Source organism: Bufo bufo, chromosome 5, assembly GCF_905171765.1.
Source record: "Bufo bufo chromosome 5, aBufBuf1.1, whole genome shotgun sequence".
Lineage (NCBI taxonomy): Eukaryota > Metazoa > Chordata > Amphibia > Anura > Bufonidae > Bufo > Bufo bufo.
The window spans coordinates 10,448,878-10,473,157 of NC_053393.1; the positions used below are offsets into that span (position 1 = coordinate 10,448,878).

Here is a 24,280-nt window from a genome sequence, read left to right on the forward strand (position 1 = left end):
CATGAGTGGCCTGGGCTGTGACTGGAAACAAAGCACGGGGCAAACACAGCTTTCCTCTAAGTTGCCATGTTCCTTTTGGGGTCATCACAGCTCCTTTCTCTATCCATACTGCCTTTTCCTCTTTGGTTGCTTGAGACTGTAAGGTTTTAAATGTTTCATAGTTGACTGGCAGGGAAATGCGCTCTTGTACTGCTGCTATCCCTACAGGATCATCTCTGGGTTTCTGTGCAGCAGCTTTTGCTGCCAGATCAGCTCGATGATTTCCCCGAGCTTCAAGAGTTTTTCCTGACGAATGGCCTTTAATTTTCATAATGGCCACCCTCGTTGGCAACAGCAGAGCGTCCATTAGGGCTTTCACCCCTTTGCCATTTTTAATTGGCTTGCCATTTGCTGTAAGGAAGTCTCTAGCCTTCCAAATTGGACCATAATCATGGGTGATCCCAAAAGCATACCTGGAATCTGTATAGATGTTTGCAGTTTTTTCCTCCGCATACCTGCAGGCCTCTTCCAAAGCCTTAAGTTCAGCTTCCTGTGCAGACATGTGAGAGGGCAGTGATTCCGCTTTGATCGTATCGTGCTGAGTGACAACTGCATACCCAGTATAAAACTTCCCCTGGACACCATACCGCGATCCATCCACAAAGAGCTCTAAATCTGTGTTTTCTAAGGGAGTATCTACCACGTGATCAAACCCTGCTGTCTCTTGGGACATTAATTGGAGACAGTCGTGTTTATCTTCCAGGTCAGGAAGATATTCACCTAGATGACTCATACTACTACTCCCTCCCCCCTCCAGAGGCAGCAGAGTAGCTGGATTCAAAGTTGTGCACCTTCTGATGGTGACATTTGGTGGCATAAGTAGTGCACATTCTAGTCTAAGGTGTCTGGCAGTGGACAGGTGTTTAGGCTGTACTTGTGTGAGAATGGCCGAGATGTCATGAGGGACAAAAACAGTGATTGGATAATTGAGCACAATCTCAGAGCTTTTGTCAAGCATGAGTTGTACAGCCACTACCGCACGGACACAAGATGGCGCTCCTCTAGCCACTGGATCGAGTCTGGCAGAGTAATACGCCACTGGACGCTGTTGGCCAGCCCTAGCTTGTGTGAGAACAGCTGAAGCATGGCCAAGACATTCAGTGCAATAAAGTCTGAAATCTTTATTGTAGTCCGGTAGACCCAATGCTGGTGTGGAACTGATGACTAGTTTTAATGTATGGAAGTTCTCCACGGCCTTATCTGTCAATGAAAAAGGAAGAGAGGTGAGACAATCATACAAGGGTTGCAAAAGAGCAGAGGCATTTCTGATCCAAGGCCTACAGTATGAGACTAGACCCAAATAGATTCTCAGAGCCCCCACTGTAGTCGGCAGAGGAATTTGTTGGACTGCAGTTATACGGTCTGGGGTGAGATGTCTAATCCCAGCAGATATACAGTGCCCTAGAAAGGTGACCGTGGTACAACAAAATTGAAGCTTCTTGCGGGAAGCTTTACAGCCATTTGCAGCCAGGAAGGTGAGAAGAGACAACGAAGTTTGTTTACACACCTCCTCTCCCGGGCAGCAAAGAAGTAAGTCATCTATATATTGGAGTAAGACAACTCCTTCAGATGGAATGGGCCAATCTGCTAAAACCTGGGCTAAGGCAGTACTGTACATACTGGGGGAATTATGGGCACCTTGTGCTAAGACCGTCCAGGTGTATTGCTTCCTGTCATGTGTGAAAGCAAAAAGATATCTGCAATCTGGATGTAATGGAACTGAGAAAAATGCATTTGCAAGATCCACCACAGTGAAATGGGTGGCGCTGTGGGGAATCTGTGCCAACAATGTATGTGGGTTTGGTACCACAGGGGTATTAAAAACTGTAGCCTCATTAACAGCCCTAAGATCATGTACCATTCTATACTGCACTGGCTGACCTTTTTCCCCCCTTTTCTTAATGGGGTACAAGGGAGTGTTACATGGAGAGGTGGTTTCAATTAGTACCCCATTATTGACAAAATCACGTACTATTTTGGTGATGGCATCCGTTTGTTGTATACTGAGGGGATATTGTGCCTTCCGAGGTAAAGGAGCACCAGGTTTACGTTCTATCATCATTGGAGGGACAGATAAACGGCCAACATCTGTAGGTCCGGAGGCCCACAGATGTGCAGGTAATTGTTGCAGCAGAAGGGACACGCCCTCTTCAGAGAGTGTAGACACGTACATGTGGAATGGATTATAATCACAGGCTGCTAAGAGACATATATCCTCTTCTCCTAGTTTGCCTTGTAACTTCACAGTACAATCAGGAAGATATGTTATCTGCGCATATATTCTCTGCAACACATCTGCTCCTAGCAAATTAACAGGGGCGGTGTCACTGACTAAGAGGCGACTTAGCATTTGTTGGTTTGGGGCAAATGCAATTTGTATTGGCTTTGTGAGAGGAGTAGGAACCTCATTACCATCTACTCCTACACATGGAATACTATCCTTAGACATGAGGGATCTTTTTACGTGTTTGCTGCGAATTACAGTTTTGGCTGCTCCAGTGTCAATCAAAAAGGGGATGGGCTCCCCCCCATTGATTGCCAAGGAGACAACTGGGGCAGGCCCTAAGGTTTGAATTTTTAGTAGGGGCACAGCATTTGACTCTGGATTGCCAACTCCCTATGGGCGTCGCATTTGAGGGGGCTGAGCTCTCTCCTCCTCTTCCTCCTCCCATGGATTAGGAGTTTGGCAATCCCGCATAAAGTGCCCCACCTTGCCACAGTTAAAACATCTTAAGATATACCTTGGTTTCCTTCCCCCTTTTTGGGGAAAGTGCTGGTATGCGGCCACACCTGCCTTCGGTCTTTTGTTGAATTCAGACTCTACCCCCTTTGCTACTTGTAACAAAATGGAGGGCTGTATAGTTCTCCATTCAGGCCTAGCTGATACCAGACCCTTGCGAATGCTTTCCCTAAGACCATCCACAAAAGCAGCACTCAAAATTCTCTCATGCATGTCTGAAGTATACTCAAAGCCCAAATCCACCCATCTTTGCTGGAGTCTAGTGTAGAATTTCTCCACACTTTCCGTTTTATCCTGATGCATATCCGACAACGTAACAGACTGATCACCTAATCGCTTTCTCCCCCATTCCGTAAGTCTTACTATGTATCGCTCCCCGGACAACAAAGTAGTATCATCTCCCTCATAACATCCCACTGCAGAGGCTATAATCTGAGAAAAGGAGTCACCAGCTTTACACTGGACTAAATCTTCTAAATCCCTCCAGCAACATGAGAAAGCTTTCCGTATCTTCGCTAACTCTCTACAGAACGGCATGGGTAAGTCCTCTGGATTGGGGATTCTACTCATCATGGCCAGCATCTCACTAGGGGACCAAGGGCGATACACAGGCTCATCAGGGATGTCATTTGGACCTCTGAGAGGAGCAGCCCCAGGGTTTAGGTACCTGGGCGTACGATAGGATAGATTAGGTCGAGGTGGATTTGGCGTAGATGATATAACAGGGGAAACTGGGTGCATCAGGTTTCGCATATCCAAAAATGATGCTGGATACCCTATACTTTCCTGTGATAGAAATCCACTCAAGTCTGAAGTCGGACTTATGGGTGCATTCCTAGATTGAGTAGACTGGTCTGGAATATTTCTAGTAGGCATCATAGGGGCAATCACTGCAGGTACATTTTTAACTGATGGGACATACAATTGGGAAGGGTTATTGGCAGACATCACTGGATATAATCCAGTGTTGGGAATTATGTCCTGTCTTTGAAATCCACAGACAACACATATGCTATTTGTCTCAGCATTCCTGTGATTGCACACACACATCCATCCCCCATAAGGAGGCGGTTGCTGCTCTATGGAAAGAGTTTTAGGGGGTTGGGAAAGGCTTGAGGGAGCAGAAGGCACAGTGGGTGGTGCTGATAAGCACATTCCAGCACCTGGTGTAGAGGAGGAACTAACACAAGAAGCAATAGCATTGTTTGTTGGACCACAAGACCCAGGATTACTTACAACAGAGGTGGCGGGGGAAGGGATGCCGCATGGCAAACTGTTCTGTTCTTTGTTACTTACCACACCCAAATCCTCCATCTTACTATACCAATATTGACCATTCTTCTCAATTTCTTTCAATTTTCCATCAGTCACATCTGCAGACAACTTCCACCATAACTCTGCTTGCACCAGCCTATTATTATCTCTCAGCCACCCTTTCTTTTCTTGTAATATATTTTTCCATAAGCTTTCATTTAATCTTCCAGTTTCATGCATACCAATTGCCTGCATGAACGATTTTAACTTAGTTACTGAAACTTTTCCTTCTCTTTCTCTCATCAACTGAGCCGCTGTTAACCTTTTTTCACTCTGTCCTGCTACATTCGAATTTCCCATTATTGTAGTTGCACGAAGATCAAACAATTGCTATTTATCAAACCCGCAAACTTAAGCGTAGTTGCACAAAGATCAAACGGAATCCGATTACTATAAGTAATCGCCACCGAACCCACAAACTTAAGCGCAGTTGCACAAAGATCAAATGATATAATAGTATTGAGCCCACAATCTCTCAAAGTGAAGACCCCTCGTCAATTCACCGGGATACAAAATCTTAATAACTTCCAATTGCCTATGAGACAATTAGTATTAACCCTTTTCCCAAGGTTCTCGTCAGAACCTTGACTGGGAGCTTAATCTACGTCACAGGATATCCGGCTCAGCTGTGTAACAACTTCAGTTTAGTTTCAGCATGTTCCACCACACAAAGAAGGAATATTTCAACAGGTTCTTTTTAACGGACAGATCAGCTATAACTTGAACCCTTATATCGCGATAACACCAATTCAACTCTTGAGAAAACACTTGGGCAAAAGACTCAGAGGAGGTTGTAAGAATAAAAGCTTCTTACCTTACTGCAGTTTATGCCTCGTCTGATGGTTTTACGCAAGTCCTCTCCTGGCGTTTGAATCGGAAGTTATGCAAGCCGTCAGTCCCTGTTCAGGCGCCAATTTTGTCGTCGCAAAATCTACGACACAACTTCTTCTTTTGTGTGGCTCCAAATCAGTTAGAATTATAAGTATGAGCTCATACAGCTTTCTCTAATGAGACCAATGCAGGCTGGTATCATGGAAAATATCTCATCCTTTATTTCAGTTACATACACTTATATAGGCAACATGAGGTAGACAAATGGGTGGTCCTAGATGCAAGTTTATTGGCTCTGTGACAAAAAGGGAGTAGTTTACTAACTTTATTCCTGAGTTGATTGGCACATTTGAAAAATAGCAACTTAACTCCTCCTTTCTTTCACTAATTGATCTTAGAACAAAGAGAATGTACATGAGGCACCTAATTGACATTTGCCATCTAGTGGAGACAAATGTGTACTACAGGAGAAGGTAAAATCTTGACTCTCACAGTACCTAGATCTCATTGCCACATTAGCCCTGTGGGGGCTGAACTGAAGGAGGAGGAGGACATTGGAGCACAAGCAATGTGTAGTGAAATGGGTGATTTTACTACACAGGTGACAGGAAAGGAGGAGCAGGAGAAGCCAGAGGAGCAACAGGGCGATGAGGAAGACGAGTCAGAGGACCCAGACACACTCTGAGTCACTTGCACAAATGGCCCAATGCATGCTCACTTGCTTGCGTAGTGACAGCCAAATTGTCACCATTCGGCATAGGGATGACTTCTGGCTCTCCACCTTGTTGGACCCTCGCTACTAGTCCAAAATGCCTTTTTTTACACCCACTGAGCAATAGAATTGCTATTTCAACTTGGACCTGGTTTACTATGGTTGGCTTGGTAGAATTAGCGAATATGACGAATGTATTCGTCATATTCCTCAAAACGAAGATAACGAAGTATTTCTACATCTTCGTTTTAGCTCCATATTCGTCAACTTCGCTAATTCTACCAATCAAATAGGAAGGTTGACTATAGAGACAGCTGTGTTTAATTCGCTATGCGATTATATTACTTTGCTTTTTTAAAAAAAAAAATGGAATAGTTAAATACTTGATTATTATAATGATTCTATTTATAAAAAAATAAAAAAAAGCAAAGTAATATAATCGCATAGCGAATTAAACACAGCTGTCTCTATAGTTAACTTTCCTATTTGATTGCTAGAATTAGCGAAGTTGACGAATATGGAGCTAAAACGAAGATGTAGAAATACTTCGTTATCTTCGTTTTGAGGAATATTGCAAGTTGAAATAGCAATTCGATGAATTCAAGTTATAATAATCGAATTTCGATTTTAACTTAGCACTGCTATATTCCATATTAGGCTAGAATTAACGAATATGGAATATAGCAGTGCTAAGTTATAATCGAAATTCGATTATTATAACTTGAATTCATCGAATTGCTATTTCAACTTGGACCTGGTTTACTATGGTTGGCTTGGTAGAATTAGAGAATATGACGAATATATTCGTCATATTCCTCAAAACGATGATAACAAAGTATTCTCCATCTTCGTTTTAGCTACCTATTCGTCAACTTCGCTAATTCTAGCAATCAAATAGAAAGGTTGACTATAGAGACAGCTGTGTTTAATTCGCTATGCGATTATATTACTTTGCTTTTTTTTTTTTTATAAATAGAATCATTATAATAATCAAGTATTTAACTATTAAATTTTTTAAAAAAAAAGCAAAGTAATATAATCGCATAGCGAATTAAACACAGCTGTCTCTATAGTCAATCTTCCTATTTGATTGCTAGAATTAGCGAAGTTGACAAATAGGTAGCTAAAACGAAGATGTAGAATACTTCGTTATCTTCGTTTTGAGAAATATATGACGAATACATTCGTCATATTCGTCATCTTCGCTAATTCTAGAAATCAAACCAATAGGAAAGTAGCATTAAGTTAAAATCACAATACGCGATTATTTAAATCGCATAATAATCGCGATAACTAGAATAATGACGAATATTCGATTTTGACGAATATTAAACGAATATTCTATCGAATATTCGCGAATTTCGTCGAAATCGAATATGGCACCTGCCACTCATCACTAGTCTCCTGATGCTGCTGCCACTTCCACACTATGTCATCTTGCCCCTCTGTGGTCTAATTATGCTGCTGCCACCTCCACACTATGTCACCTTGCCCCTCTGTGGTCTCCAGATGCTGCTGCCACCTCCACACTATGTCACCTTGCCACTCTGTGGTCTCTTGATGCTGCTGCCACCTCCACACAATGTCACCTTGCCACTCTATGGTCTCCTGATGCTGCTGCCACGTCCACACTATGTCACCTTGCCACTTTGTGGTCTCATGATGCTGTTGCCATCTCCACACTATGTCACCTTGCCTCTGTGGCCTCCTGATGCTGCTGCTTCCACCTCCACACTGTCATTGTGCCCACCCTTTGGCATCCTCCTGATGCTGCTGTCACCTCCACACTCTGTCATTGTGCCACTCTTTGGTCTCCTGATTATGCTATTTCCACCTTTACACTCTGTCATTGTGCCACTCCGTGGCCTCCTCCTGATGCTGCTGCTGCCACCTGCACACAGTGTGCCACCCTGTGCCCTCCTCCTGATGCTGCTGCTGCCATCTCCACACTCTGTCATTGTGCTACTCTGTGGCCTCCTGATACTGCCGCCACCTGCACACTGTCATTGTGCCACTCTGTGGCCACCTCTTGATGCTGCTGCTGCTGCCACCTCCACACTCTGTCATTGTATCACTCTGTGGCCTCCTGCTGCTGCTGCTGCCACCTCCACACTGTCATTGTGCCACTCTGTGGCCTCCTCCTAATGCTGCTGCATCCTCCAGACTCTGTCATTGGGGCACTCTGTGGTCTCCTCATGCTATTTCCACCTCATCACTATGTCATAGAACCACTCTATGGACCTTTCATGCTGTTCCCACTCTCCCTACTTTATGACTGGGCCACTATTTTGCCTTTCAGCCTGGCTGACATCATGATTTATTTGACACTTCTTCTGATCTGTCAAAAGGAAGGAAAAATGAGACGCACAACAGATCCTGTCTATGTAACAGCTGTAGGGCCTGCATGACATGGTCCCTATTTTGCATCAGAATTGGCTTATGATTTGGTAGCCAAGGAGCAGGAGTGGGTACAAAACACAGAAGACATGCAAATATTCCATTCACTTGTCATCTCTGTTTTGGATCTACTCCTGTTTTTTTTTGGGCTTTAGCAATACTGATGGATTACTGATCAAATGCTGACTGAGTGAAGGTGGATACTCCACAAACAGGATCTGTTTTTCTTGGGGGTTACTGTTCTGACGGATCAGAGGAAGTGTAAAATAATCTGTGACGTTAACACAAACTTACTGCTTTTGGCCCGTAACTGCCCAAATAAGTAAAGTGTGCAGTGATTCTAAGAGTGACGCCTGTCATCTGCATGTCATACTGACTCACAGTATTATTTCACTACCACAGCAGACTCTCTATGGAAGGCACAGTGTTCTACACCACTATAAAGGCTCTATGCAGCCAGGAAATAGCCGTTTTTTAACGTGATTCGCTACAAATAAATTTGAATCGAACCAAATTTCTTCAAAAAATTCAGCAAACCGGCCAAATCTAATTTATTTTAAATTCGCTCATCTCTATTTAATACATATACAGTCAGGTCCATAAATATTGGGACATCGACACAATTCTAACATTTTTGGCTCTATACACCACCACAATGGATTTGAAATGAAACAAACAAAATGTGCTTTAACTGCAGACTGTCATCTTTAATTTGAGGGTATTTACTTCCAAATCAGGTGAACGGTGCAGGAATTACAACAGTTTGCATATGTGCCTCCCACTTGTTATGGACCAAAAGTAATGGAACATAATAATAATCATAAATCAAACTTTCACTTCTTAATACTTGGTTGCAAATCCTTTGCAGTCAATTACAGCCTGAAGTCTGGAATGCAAAGACATCACCAGACGCTGGGTTTCATCCCTGGTCATGCTCTGCCAGGCCTCTACTGCAACTGTCTTCAGTTCCTGCTTGTTCTTGGGGCATTTTCCCTTCAGTTTTGTCTTCAGCAAGTGAAATGCATGCTCAACTGGATTCAGGTCAGGTTATTGACTTGGCCATTGCATAACATTCCACTTCTTCCCCTTAAAAACTCTTTGGTTGCTTTTGCAGTATGCTTTGGGTCATTGTCCATCTGCACTGTGAAGCGCCGTCCAATGAGTTCTGAAGCATTGGGCTGAATATGAGCAGATAATATTGCCCGAAACACTTCAGAATTCATCCTGCTGCTTTTGTCAGCAGTCACATCATCAATAAATACAAGAGAACCAGTTCCATTGGCAGCAATACATCCCCACGCCATGACACTACCACCACCATACTTCACTGATGAGGTGGTGTGCTTAGGACCATGAGCAGTTCCTTTCCTTCTCCATACTCTTCTCTTCCCATCACTCTGGTACAAGTTGATCTTGGTCTCATCGGTCCATAGGATGTTGTTCCAGAACTGTGAAGGCTTTTTTAGATGTCATTTGGCAAACTCTAATCTGGCCTTCCTGTTTTTGGGGCTTACTAATGGTTTACATTTTGTGGTGAACCCTCTGTATTCACTGAAGTCTTCTCTTGATTGTTGACTTTGACACACATACACCTACCTCCTGGAGAGTGTTCTTGATCTGGCCAACTGTTGTAAAGGGCGTTTTCTTCACCAGGGAAATAATTTTTTGTTCCTTCACCACAGTTGTTTTCCGTAGTCTTCTGGGTCTTATACACTTACGGATACCTTTTGCACCAGTGTGTATGCACTTTAATATATCATGCCTTAGCAGGTGACATTATGTTAAGTGGTTTATGAGTCAAATACTTTTAATGTGATATGTGTCTTTCTTAAAGTAATGGATTAAATAAGATATATATTTTTGGGTGTTTATATGTTATGGTGGACACTTGCCTGGCAAGCTTCATACTCACTTGCAATCCGACACTGTCCTCCAAAAACCAGCAGTAAAATGGTTTCAGAGGACTCTTCTTTTAGTCCTCTCCATTAGGCGGTCAAGCTCGGGAGTCCTTTCAATACATTCTACTGCTGTTTTTTTTGGAGCACAGTGTCGGATTGCAAGTGAGTATAAAGATAAAAATTACATAACCGTACTCAGCATCACTTACACTATACACCACTTACTATAGTTTAGGGGGTGTTTTGGATCAGACAGATTCTCTTTAAAGGGGACCTGTAGCAGTACATGTTTTTATAATGGCAATATTGTAAGATGTTTTTTACCCCTTTAAATGGCGCCACAATCCCTCGGATGGAGATATGTACTGTGTAGATCCACTGGTTGGAACGTAACACTCGGTAGATTGAAGTCTCCAAAGTATTTCTTTGTATATATGTATATATACGTATACAGACTTAAAGCGTACACATTTAAAAACTCATTTAGAGATCAATTGGAAAATGTCATTGTATAGTTTAAAAGAAAAAGCTAATTTAACTTACTTCACCCAGGAGATATCGGATGGGATAAACTCATAACACCCTCCGAATTACCTCCTGTACCTGGGTAGCCTATAAGATCTCACGTAATGACAGCAGTCCAAACGTACTTCTTGCCAATCGTCTTTTTTGAACCACAGGGTAGGGGTGAAGGTATTTGCTCAACGCGTTTCGGGGTATAGGAGAGACCCCTTCATCAGGAGCATATGACATAATACATATTGTGAGGGATATAAATACATAAAACGTTTGAAAAATGGCGCCTAAAATGGAGGGAAGAACGTCACTTCCGGTTTGCGCTCCCCTTCACTCCGGTTTGCGCTCCCCCTCACTCCACATCAAGATACCATTCCACAGAGACTAAAAATAAAACAGAGATTAATAGTCATAATTACAGTGTTGAAATTATATTTATATATTTGCATGGAGTGTGTTTTTAGTTAGAGTGTTTGCAACAACTTATTTGGGTCAAAGAGCGGAGTGACGAACGTCCCTTCCGGTTTGCGCTCCAGCATGGAACGCACCGGAAGTGACTTCCCGCTCACTTCAATCGAGATACAGTTCGCTGGGGCTGAAATAATGCAGTAGTTGGTGGACAATATTTGCAATATTGGAGGTGTGTTGGTGTGTTTACATAAAAATGTATAAAACATTTCAAAAATGACGCCAAAACGGAGGGAAGAATGCCACTTCCGGCCTGCGCCCTAGCGCAGAGCGCACCGGAAGTGACGTCCTCCTTACTCCACATCGGGGTACCAAGACTAAGATAAGACAAAGATTGATAGTTATAATTATAGAATTAAAATTAGATTCATATATTTGCATAGAGTATTTTTTATATATATGTTAAACTGTTTGCGCCAGATTAATTTGGGTCAGAAAGATCTCCACATTCAGAAAACGGAGTGGCGAGCGTCACTTCCGATTTGTGCTCCAGCATGGAACGCCACAGATGGCAGTGCACAGTGCACACCTGATTTTGTCCCCTACTTGGTTGTGAAGTTTTGGTGCATAACTACAAGATTTCAGCTTGGAATAAATGAATCTGGATTCTTCACACATGCCTGAGAAGTTGAGTTGATTGCTGTGTGATGAGAGTCTGAAGTAAGTACACAGTTCATACGGCTTGCTATTGTTACATGGAGCCACTGAGCATAACAGTTATTGTCAGGACATTGAGTCAGAACAAGAGCGCTCCTTCCAGATATCTGGCCTGTTTAATCAGGCCACTGATCAGTCAATAAACAAGCAATGACTCGTTTGTTGGCTGATTTGAATATGTTATCAGGATAAAAGATGTACGATAATCGTCATCAAATCTCCTGGTGTAATAGACCAATACAAACGAGTGCCGGTTGACATTTTCTTTTTTGCGGCTCTTTGAAATAGAGCGATGTGACAATGCGTCCCTCGGAACATAAAAGGTTGTGAACCCCTGATTTATAGGGAACCTGTCATGTCTTCTAAGCTACCATTACTGAAAGTGACAGATCCACTGATTTCATTAGGCTTTCACTTCTGTCACAGCAGTCAGTATTTTTATACAATAGTACTGGCTTGCCGAAACTCAAAAACTTAAAAATGGTGCCATAGCCTCGGGTTCCTGCTGTTTTAAACAGCAGACACTCTGGACTAATGTCCACAACCAGTGGTAAAGCTGGTCGCTGACCTCTAACCCTTCACATGCTGTACTCAAATGTGACCTTCTGGATGCGCTAAAACCTGGAAACGCATTCTTACTGGTGTGCTCCGGCTACCCCAGGCGAGGATCTGGAAAGCCGGATGCATTGTGTGGCAGCTTCTGTCTTCCTGAATGAACAGAAGCTGCAGCACATTAGTTCCTATGGAGCTCTTGCCTATGGCAGGGCTCCATAGGAACATAGGGGGTCATATATAAACCACCTTTTGGCGTACATTTGACGTGGATTTTGTTGCAAAGATGATTTCCATGCTACGTATGATAGTTCTAAAAAAGGGGGGGGGATAAGGCAGGCTGGCAGGCCTGTTTCATTTATCTTTTTCTTACGCCAGTTTTTGGCATAGAAAATGATCTAAATCTACACCTGCAAGGGAGTTGGTGTAGATTTCTAGGCTATTGTACTGCGGCAGTTGATGCGCCTAAGTTATGTAGAGGCCAGCACCTCTATATAACTTAGGTCCATTAAGTGCCAGCGCAGTGTTATTAAGACCGGTCTAAAATGCTGATCTTAATAAAGGAGCCCAAAAGTGTATTTCTCATAGGCGCCAATGATAATGCATTGGAGTGTATGAGAGGAGCAATCTAATGATTGCTTGTTATAAAAAAGTTTTCCCCAAAATGTAAATAAAAATGGAAAAAAACTGTCAAAATGGCCGATTCGTCCTATTTTTTTGTAAATAGTGATCAAAAAGTCATACACACCCTAAAATGGTATCAATGAAAAGTACAGATTGCCTTGCAAAAAATGAGCCCCCACACAGCTCGGTACACACAGTAACTACAAAAAAGTTATAGTGGTCAGAATATGGCAATAAAATCTGTATTAAAATGCAAGAAAAACTATATGTATGTGTTATCACTGAAATCGTACTGAACTGGAGAATAAAAGTAACAGGTCAGTTTTACTGCATCGAAAACGGTGTTAAAAAACAAAAAACTGTGGCGGAATGATGTTTTTTTAAATAATTCCACCCCATTTGGTATTTTTTCCCCCACTTCCTATCACGTGGTGCCATTATAAAGTGCATCTTGTCCCACAAAAAACAAGCCCTCACACGGCTCTATGAATAAAAAATTTAAAAAGTTATGGCTTTGAGAAGACTGGGAGTAAAAAAAGAAAACGGAAAAACATAATCACTCGGTCCTTAAAGGGTTTCTACCACCACATTTTCCCCTATTTAGCTGTCAGACACTGGCGATCTGCTAGTGTCTGCTCTACCTAACCATGCTATTGTAATCCCTTTCTGTGCAGCGGTTACCCTAAAAAACGTAGTTTTATTGCTATGCTAATGAGCCTCTAGGTGCTATGGGGGCGTCTTTTCAGCACCTAGAGGCTCCGTCCACTCACCATTTCTGCCGCCCAGCGCGCTCTAGCCCGCCCCTCTCCTCTAGATTGACAGACTACTTCTCTGCATCTCGGCTGAATTCTCGCGCCTGCGCCGTGTGCTTCTGTATTTGGCGCAGGCGCAGTGACTGTCTCCCTGCGCCAGCATCTTAACTGCGCCTGCGTCGATCACGGTGCAGGGAGCAGTCCAACTGTCACTGCGCCTGCGCCGAATACAGAAGCACACGGCGCAGGCGCGAATGGGCTGTCAATCTAGAGGAGAGGGGCGGGCTGGAGCGCGCTGGGTGGCGGAAATAGTGAGTGGACGGAGCCTCTAGGTGCTGAAAAGACTCCCCCATAGCACCTAGAGGCTCATTAGCATATCAATAAAACTATGTTTTTTAGGGTAACGGCTGCACAGAAAGGGATTACAATAGCATGGTTAGGTAGAGCAGACACTAGCAGATCGCTGGTGTCTGACAGCTAAATAGGTGAAAATGTAGTGGTAGAAACCCTTTAAAGGTTTAAGAGTGACTGCATATTCGGCTATTGACTGTAGTGGTCCAGCAATAAAGGCTCTGAAAAAACTGCCAAACAGAGGTACCAAATGGATGAGGATGATGTGGGGTGATACATCTAAATGTTTGTTAAGAGAAATCTCCAATAACATGATCAGATAAGTCATATGAAAAAAAAAGCGCGGCCGAATCGGACGTGTCCTCTCTACGCCCTCCCTGCGCTCATCACTGGGGTCAGTACGCAGGACACTGAATGGTCAGTAATCGGCCTCCTATTACAGTCAGAGGACTGAGTGACCAGTGGACAGCAGGTATGCAAAATTAACCCCTACACTGCCCCAGACAACCGAGGATTTTTGCCATTAACCCTTTAACTGCTCTAGGGTGTTATTAGCCCTTTATCTGCCCTAGAACACCAAGAATACTGACATGAACACCTTTTTCTACTCTCATCCACCAGGGATGCAAACATTAAACTTTCACTGCCCTAGACCCCCACAGATAGCATTATTAGCTTCTTCACTGTCCCGGACAGGACTCAAATCTCATTGTTTGTGACCTCAATGTGTTGAGGACTCATCGTTTGGAATCTCAATGTACCAGATGCAATTATTAACCCCTTCCATGCCCTAAATCACCAGGCTCACAGCCATTAACCACTTCTCTGTCATAGACTTCTGGGATCTTTCCATAAACCCATTAACTACCCTAGCTAATTATTGGATGCTATAGAGTAGAGATGAGCGAAGTTTTGAAAAATTGGATTAGTCAGCTTCGTCAAAGTTACTCAAGAAATTTGATTAGTTACGAATTAATTTGTCATGAATTACTATTGATTAGGTATGACCAGGCCACACTGCCTTAGGGTATGATCACACAGAATAGGCATGTTGTGGCCATGCTGCGGTGAAGACCCGCGCGACCAATTAGCCCACAGCTGCCTTTCTTTTAATAATGAAGACCACATTGAATAGTTGGTCTTTATTGTTAATGGCCGCATGGCACCTTTAATGCACCTTTAAATTATGTACCCACTTCTCCAACCCCAGCGCTCCCCTGCCCTACAGGTGGGAGCCCTTCTTCTTGCATCTGCTTTTCCTCATTTTCCACAACATCTAATATTGATGAGAATTTGTCATCAGAAACATCCAGTTCCCTCACTCTCTGCATTTTGCTGACTTTTCTAGGAAGTAAAATCAGCAAATAATGAGGGTGGTCATCATTAAGACCTGGCCCCCCTAATGGGTGCAGACTGGATGGAATTGGTTGGCACACTGGCACTGGAATAATAAAGGCTTCCATCTTATTGGTATTGAATTACATATCTTAGTTTACGGCTGATGTGGTAATAAATAAAACTGATGCAGATTAAGTCTCCCTGCACTGTTCCTGCAGTCTCCCTGCACTGTCCCTGCACTGTCCCTGCACTGTCCCTGCACTGTCCCTGCACTGTCCCTGCACTCTCCCTGCACTGTCCCTGCAGTCTCCCTGCACCCTCTCTTCTCCAATATTCTTCTCTTAATTATTTTCAGCAACACTGTCCCTAGCACATGAGCGCTTGCCACATCTCTCCTTATGCGCAGCTCACAGGACAATGGTGGAGACCGTGAGGGATGAAGGTTTTATAGGGCCATGACATCACAGGGGCTGACTATCTGTGGATGCTGGCTGCACTGAATTATTGGTGATCTCACGTTCCTGGTCTTCTTACTTTCACTTTTAAAATGTGCAACCGCCATTTTAGGAAAACCTGATTCATTACAATGAAGCGCGAGGAAATTCAGATTTGCTGCAAATCGACGTTTTCCTAAACTTCAGACCAAATTCTGCTCTGAATGATTCACTTTGCTCAACACTACTATAGAGGAATATTGCTTTGCAACTGATTTGGGTTGCCAGGTTTAGAGGGAACAGTGTCTGGTCTTAATAAGCCGCTGCCTAACTGTCACAAGGGTGTCAAGAACCATGCCTGACTCCGTTATACCCGGGGTCAGGAAGTCGCAGCGGTTGGCTGCACGCTCTATGTAAGATAGGGCTGTTTCCTTATGGTAGCTTTCTGGGTTTGCTTTGCAAACCCTTTTGGCTCACTCAGGGATCCGTAGCTCCTTCTCCTCTGCTGTTCCTTGTCCAGCACTCCCAACCTCCTTATATTCCCCTCTCCCACTTCTCTGGTTGCCAGAGATAGAGCTTCCTGCCTGGACATCTATTCTGACCCTCTGGAGCTGTGTTGCTGCGTTCTCTGGTTGTTGGTCCAGAACGCTACCCTCCGGATCCCTGCTGGACCTTTGTGGTCTATTGTGGTCGCCCACCTGGGTGTATGTGTTTGTCTGTTTTGTCTGTCCTCTCCCTGGTGTTTCCCTCTTAGTGACAGTGGTGCGGACTAGCGATCCCACCAGCCCGTTCACTATCTAGGGCTCATTTTAGGGAAAGCCAGGGTTTAGGCACGTGATCGCCGCACGGGTGAGGAACCCGTCTAGGGACGTCAGGGCAGTCAGGTGCCAGCCGCAAGGTGAGTTAGGGGTCACCACCTTTCCCTCTCCCTTGGGCAGGGCTTTCCCTTTTTCCTCCCTGTGCGTGACGCCGGTCATTACACTAACGTTGGCAGATCCACCTCCACTTGCTGGCGTAGATTTAAACCATTTTCTATGCCTAAAACAGCCGGAGAAAATGATGAATGAGATGGGACTGTCGACTCATCCCTTTGCCCTGCCCATGCCATGTCCACTTTTTTAGACCTGTCGTGAGCGGGGAAAAGTCGAAGAAGGTCCTTTGTGCCGCAATCTGCCCCAGAAATATGCCTAATATAGGCATATTTATTTTTAATAAATGACCCCCTTAGTTTTCATATGCAATCCTTATGTTTTTCTTTTCTTCCTGGCCTTTCTACAGCTCTGCAATATTGTCCCAGTTCTTCTGAAGATCCCATATATCAGAAATAAAGCTATTGAAGACACTACATACATCCAGAGGTTTGTGACAAAATATATGGAGCATCACAAAGGGACCTTTAATCCGGTGTCACCAAAGGATTACATAGACCATTACCTAAGGAAGATAAAGGAGGTAAGGGGATTCAAAGGCATCTGCTGAGAAGATGTAACTCACATGTTCTCAAATTGTAGATTAATACGTTTTATTACTACAATTGTACATTATAGCCTGGGTTAGGCTACATGCACACGACAGTATGTGTTTTGTGGTCCGCAAATTGCGTATCCGCAAAAAAAAAAGAATGACATCCGTTTGCCACCTGTTTTTTTTGCAGATCCATTGTAACAATACCTAAAACGGACAAGAATAGGACATGTTCTAATGTTTTTGTGGGGCTACGGTGTGCTGTCCGCATTTTTTGCGGACCCATTGAAATGAATGGGTCCACATCCAATCCGCAAAAAAAACGGAATGGACACAAAAACAAACAACGTTAGTGTGCATGTAGCCTTAGTCTGCTGAACTGCATTGTCAATGGTGAAGGCATCTGAGCTAAAAAGTGTCAGCATCTCCTGCTGGTTCAGGGTCTAGTTGACTCTTGATCATTTGCATTCTGATAAAAGTTGTTTTTGCACCAGGCACTGTACAGATACTTCAAGTAGGAAAAAAAAAAACAGCCTGCATAATAGAGTTGCTTGTAGTGTTGATCTAGCATGCTCGGGCCGAACACCAGTTCGACTTGAGTATCTCGATGCTCGGCACATGGCAGTACTAGGCCGAGTACCGCATGTTCTCAAACGCCATGCTCGAGTCTCCTCCCCGCACGTTTCTTGGCTTCTATGCAGCCAATAAACGTGCAGGTAAGTACTGCCCTCACTAATGCTGTAGCCATGTTTGTTACTGGCATTACAGTGATTGGCTGGCCTGAACGCATCATCGGGTGCTATATATCCATAAAGGGCATAAATCACCTAACATTCCTAAATTGTTTGGAATAACATGCTTTAAAACATCCGGTATGATGTTGTATCGATCGGGTAGTGTAAGGGTTACGCCCGCTTCACAGTCACAGACCAAACTCTGGCAGACCAAACTCCCCGTTTAACGTACCGCAAACAACCGCAAACAGTCCTTTTGCACAACTGCAAACTCCCCATTTGCACAAGGTTGGATACCTAGCTAGCCATGTCCCTTTCCTTGTCCTCACTGACGTCATTGAAGGTCTCTTCCTCCACCCAGCCACGTACAACACCAAGGGTCCCCGAAAGGTGACAACAAGCCCCTTGGGATGCCAGCTGTGGTTGGTCTTCCACCTCCTCAAAGCCACCTTCCTCCTCTAACTCCTCTTCTTCAGACTCCTCTCTCTGCGTTGCCCCAGGTCCAGCAATCGACGACGACAAGGTTGCTTCTGGTGGTGATGGTGACCACAACTCTTCCTCTTCATGCTCATCCAAGGCCTGATCCAGCACTCTTCCCAGGGCACGCTCCAGAAAAAACGCATATGGGATGAGGTCGATGATGTTGCGGCAAAAAAATACCCAGCTCCGCAGAGGCTGTCCTCTTTTTTTTTAATTAAAAAAATCTGTTCTTACCAGTTTAATCTCTGTTTTGTCCCCTATAAGGGGCCGGTGTGGTGTATGGAATAGATTTTAGGAACCGGGAGATGGAAAAAGATGCTTGGTCAGTCCTCTTACTTCCAATTTGGGGCACGGCGCGTGCGCCGTGCAATGTACTGTGCTACCCGATATGAGTGGTATGTTAAGTAGTACTATTCCTATCAGTTTAATCCCTGTTACGTTCCCTATCAGGGGACGTGTATGGAATAGATTTTAGAAACCAGGAGATGGAAAAAGATGCTTGGTTGGTCCTCTTACTTCCAATCTTGGGCACTGCGCGTGCGCCGTGCAATATACTGTGCCACCCGATATGAGTAATATGTTAAGTAGTACTATACCTATCAGTTTAATCCCTGTTACGTCCCCTATCAGGGGACGTGTATGGAATAGATTTTAGACAACCGCAAAGAGTTGTCAATAGTTGACACACTCATGACATAAATTTTATTCCTCTATGCGTCAATCTTGGTGTAGTGATGACTGTGCTCGTGCGCACGTTTGGGAGATTGCAGGCGATGGCGGTTTTTCAAAGCCTATGGTCGTGCTGAGGTAGTTCAGTGACAGTTAAGTGACCCAGAAAACAATGATTCTGCAGTGTGGGCCCATTGTTGGCCTAGTAGGCTTTAATGATCACCTTAGATGATCACAAAGAAAATTAATGTTTTTTTCTATGCAAAATTATCCAGCCGATCGCTTTTGGTCTGTTCACAATGAAGCAACGACCTTATCATCTGGGGTGTGCCAACATTGCCAACACACTCATAGAGGTGATCGCTTCATTGTGATACGCAAGCCCCTTCACCACAACAAGGCCACAATGCAGCACCAGAGGCCAGAAAAATTAGGCATGTACACATGGCTGAAAAATTAGGTATTGTTGCAGCCGCTGTTGTAGCAGCGGCCGGAAAAATTTATGTTTTCCAGTCAGAAAGTGCACTAAAACATTGCGGCTTGAACCCTAGTTGGTGGCGGAGAAGTCACGCAAGTCATCCGGCATGCAGAGATTAAATACAGCAGCGTGTGGATCATTTTTAGCCCAAGGCATCTCATCAGGCCTTTTTTAGTCAAATGTATCCCCCACTGTCAGTCCCTTCGGGATCCATGCCTCATTCATCTTAATAAAGGTGAGGTAATCTAGACTTTTTTGACCTAGGCGACTTCTCTTCTCAGTGACAATGCCTCCTGCTGCACTGAAGGTCCTTTCTGACAGGACACTTGAAGCGGGGCAGGCCAGAAGTTCTATTGCAAATTGGGATAGTTCAGGCCACAGGTCAAGCCTGCACACCCAGTAGTCAAGGGGTTCATCGCTCCTCAGAGTGTCGATATCTGCAGTTAAGGCGAGGTAGTCTGCTACCTGTCGGTCGAGTCGTTCTCTGAGGGTGGACCCCAAAGGGCTGTGGCGATGCGTAGGACTTAAAAACCTCTGCATGTCCTCCATCAACAACACGTCTGTAAAGCGTCCTGTCCTTGCAAACGAGGTCGTGGTAGGAGGAGGATTACTTTCACCTCTTCCCCTGTTAGATTCCCGTTGTGCTGTGACATCACCCTTATAAGCTGTGTAAAGCATACTTTTTAACTTGTTTTGGAACTGCTGCATCCTTTCCGACTTCCGGTAATTCAGTAACATTTCAGCCACTTTCTGCTTATACCGGGGGTCTAGTAGCGTGGCCACCCAGTACAGGTGATTCTCCTTCAGCCTTTTTATATGAGGGTCCCTCAGCAGGCATGAAATACCTCATTTGCACAAGGTTGGATGCCGAGCTACTCATGTCCCGTTCCTCGTACTCACTGATCTCATTGAAGGTCTGTTCTTCCCCCCAACCACGTACAACACCACGGGTACCAGATAGGTGACAACGAGCACCCTGGGATGCCTGCTGTGGTTGGTCTTCCTCCTCCTCAAAGCAAAATACTGATAAGGCTGTTTCTGGTGGTGATGGTGACCACAACTCTTCCTCTTCCTCTTCACGCTCATCTACAGCCTGATCCAGCACTCTTCACAGGGCACGCTCCAGGAAGAAAACAAATGGGATGATGTCGCTGATGGTGCCTTCGGTGCGACTGACTAGGTTTGTCACCTCCTCAAAAGGACGCATGAGCCTACAGGCATTGCGTATGAGCGTCCAGTAACGTGGCAAAAAAATTCCCAGCTCCGCAGAGGCTGTCCTAGCACCCCGGTCATACAAATACTCGTTGACGGCTTTTTCTTGTTGGAGCAGGCGGTCGAACATTAGGAGTGTTGAATTCCAACGTGTCGGGCTGTGGCAAATCAAGCGCCTCACTGGCATGTTTCGCGCTGAATTTCGGAAAAGTGCGCCATGGCCGTGTAGGAACGCCTGAAATGGCCACACACCTTCCTGGCCTGCTTGAGGACGTCCTGTAAGCCTGGGTACTTATGCACAAAGCGTTATACGATCAGATTCAACACATGTGCCATGCACGGCACATGTGTCAACTTGCCCAAATTCAATGCCGCCAACAAATTTCTTCCGTTGTCACACACCACTTTGCCGATCTCCAGTTGGTGCGGAGTCAGCCACTGATCCACCTGTGTGTTCAGGGCGGACAGGAGTGCTGGTCCGGTGTGACTCTCTGCTTTCAGGCAAGTCAACCCCAAGACGGCGTGAAACTGTCTTATCCGGGATGTGGAATAGCCCCTGGGGAGCTGGGGGGGGTGCAGTTGATGTGGAGCAAGACGCAGCACAGAGAAGGACTCAGCCGAGGAGGTTAGCGAAGAGGATGGAGTAGAGGAGGTGGCAGCAGGCCTGCCTGCAAGTCGTGGCGGTGTCACCAACTCCTCTGCAGAGCCACGCATTCCATGCTTGGCAGCCATCAGCAGGTTTACCCAATGCACAGTGTACGTCAGGGGCGGGCTGGGCCGGGGGGCAGGGAGGCAATTGCCCCCCAGGCCATCCTAAATAAACGGCCGCTGGGCCGCACGACTTTAAAAAAAAAAATATATATATATATATATTTTTTTATTCTTCAGGGCCGCACCGCCGATCACCACAGGCGGCGTGGCCCTGGATGTAATTGCGGCCGTGCTGTGTGCTGTGGGGGAGGGAGAGGCGTGTCCCTCCCCTGTTCTTCTGATAGGCCGCAGGCACTAATGCCTGCAGCCTATCAGAGGCCGGCTCAGGCGACGCGGTGACGTCATCATCGCGCCACCTGAGCCGGGCAGCACACAGCAGGGACACAAGCCGGAAGAGCCTGCATCGCTGCTGATGGTCTGGAGGTAAGTATTAGTGTTTTTTTTTTTTTCTTTGTGGGGGGCTGGCTCTATGGGGGGGCTTGCACTAATCTATAGGGGGATCTGGCACTATGGGGGGGGATCTGGCACTATGGGGGGGATCTGGCACTATGGGGGGGGATCTTGCACTGTGGGGTGGGATCTGGCACTATGGGGGGGGATCTGGCACTATGGGGGGGATCTGGCACTATGGGGGGGGATCTGGCACTATGGGGGGAGCTGGCACTGAGGGCATTTCTTACTGGCACATTATGGGGGGCACCATGGGGGAGAGGAGCACTATGGGGGTATCTGGGGGCTCTAAAGGGGCTTTTTTTAATTATTGTCACATTCTGGGGGGCACTATAGGGGAGAGCAGCACTATGGGGCATCTGGTGTTACTATAGGGGCATTATTTGGGGGCACTATGGGGAAGTGGGGGCTCTAAAGGGGCCTTTTGCATTGGAACATTATGGGGGACACTATGGCATTTGGTATCACTAAGGGGGCATTTTTTACTTGCACATTATGGGAGGCACTATAGGGGAGAGCGGCACTATGGGGCATTATTTGGGGGCACTATGGGGGAGTGGAACACTATTGGGGCATATGGTGGCACTAAGAAGGGGCATTTTTTACTGGCACATTGTGGGGGAGAGGAGCACTATAGGGGCATCTGCTGGGGGCACTAAGGGGCATTTTTTTACTGGCATATTATGGGGGACACTATGGGGAAGGGGGAGAGGAGCAGTATGAGGGCATTTACTGGGGCACTATATAGGGGTATTTTATACTGGCATACATTGTGGGGACATTAGCTCAACTGCGGGCACTAAGCGGGGGTATTTTATGTACTGTCATATTATAGGGAAAATTAGTACTACTAGGGGGTATTATGGGGAGCTTTACTACTACTGGGGGGCTATGAGGAACATGATTACTAGGGCACTATAGGGGCATTATTACTACTAAGTGAGCTCTGGCAGAGAATTATTTCTATTGGTGGGATTTTGGGGAGCACTGTTACTTTGGGGCTGCCCTGGCATAGTATCAGCTTAGCACAATTATTTTTGGGGGACATTATCTTTATACTATTAGTGTCTGGGCGCAGTTATTTTTTAGAGCACTGTGTGCCAATAATTGTTTAAGGGGGCACTATCTGTGTGGTAGTAGTATTTCCAGGGGGACTGTTTCTGCAGTATAGTATTGGGGGTGGCAGGAAACTAATGTCTGGTTGGATGTAAGAGGTATGTGGCGCTATGTAGGAGAGGAGATGCTCCGGCTCCTCCCCCTGCCATTTGCAGAAGGAGGATTCAGAGCTAGGTGAGGACGACAAAGGGGGCAGCAGGCCACGGGCGGGTGGCAGATGGTGGGGGGAACCACAAGCCTTGAGCAGGATCTGGGGAGGGAGGAGAGCGGAGGAGCTTCCTGGCTGTAGCTTGTTATATAAGCAGGCAGTGCAGCCAGGACAGACCCTCCCCTCTCCGTATGATGTGTAGACAGGCCGCAACTATAGAATGTCAGCTGTACAGTGTGTGTTGGGAGTGGCCTATTATATGTAGGAGGGGCTTTTAATAATGGGCGGGGCTAAAAATGGGCCACTTGACTGGATTTGCCCCCCAGGACTAAGGCTGCCAGCCCTCCCCTGGTGTACGTGATATACCTGCCCTGACCGTGCTTTGCAGACCAGACTATCAGTGGTCAGATGTACCCTTGCCCCAACACTGTGTGCCAGACATGCCCTGACTTCCTTTTCCACAATAGAGTACAGGTTTGGGATTCCCTCTTGTGAAAATAAATTTCGGCCGGGTACCTTCCACTGCGGTGTCCCAATAGCTACAAATTTTTTGAAGGCCTCAGACTCCACCAGCTTGTATGGTAAAAGCTGGCGGGCTAAGAGTTTCCGATAAGCCAGCTGTCAGACGCCAGGCAAGGGGGTAACTCTGTGACATTGGCTTCCTACGCTCAAACATTTCCTTGACAGACATCTGACTGGGCAGATGAGCAGGAACTGCTGAAGGTGAGAGGCGGAGTGGCGAATGGTTGAGAGGAGGCAAGGAGGACAACAGTGGTTGACGTGGCTGAAGATGCTGGACCAGGAGGAGGATGGTGGCTTTGAGCTTGTGTGCTGCTTCTACTCATCATGTGTTGATCCCATAGGCGTTTGTGATGTGAGATCATGTGCCTTCGCAAAGCAGTTGTACCTAGGTGGGTGTTGGACTTCCCACGACTCAGTTTCTTTTGGCATAGGTTGCAAATGGCATTACTGTTGTCAGAGGCAGACACACAAAATAAATGCCACACTGCTGAGCTCTGCAATGACGGCATTCTGGTGATGGCAACAGCATGTGTTGATTGGCGTGCTGTCTGGCTGACCCCGGGTGCCGATGCATGCTGTCTGACTGTGCTACTAGCTCCTTGCGACGACCTTCCCCTGCTTCCAACTCGTCTCCTCCTCCTCTCTGTCTCCCCATCTGAACTTTCCCCCTGTT

At 45.5% G+C, this 24,280-nt stretch overlaps 1 protein-coding gene across 1 annotated transcript in view; it reads left to right on the forward strand.

Annotated features, from left to right (window-relative positions):
* LOC121002848 (cytochrome P450 2C23-like) overlaps positions 1–24,280 on the forward strand; it is a 327,503-nt gene that overhangs the window by 153,147 nt on the left and 150,076 nt on the right. Inside the window, exon 5 of the mRNA XM_040434458.1 lies at positions 16,902–17,075. Within this exon, the coding sequence (XP_040290392.1) occupies positions 16,902–17,075 (174 nt within the window). The remainder of the gene's footprint in view (positions 1–16,901; positions 17,076–24,280) is intronic.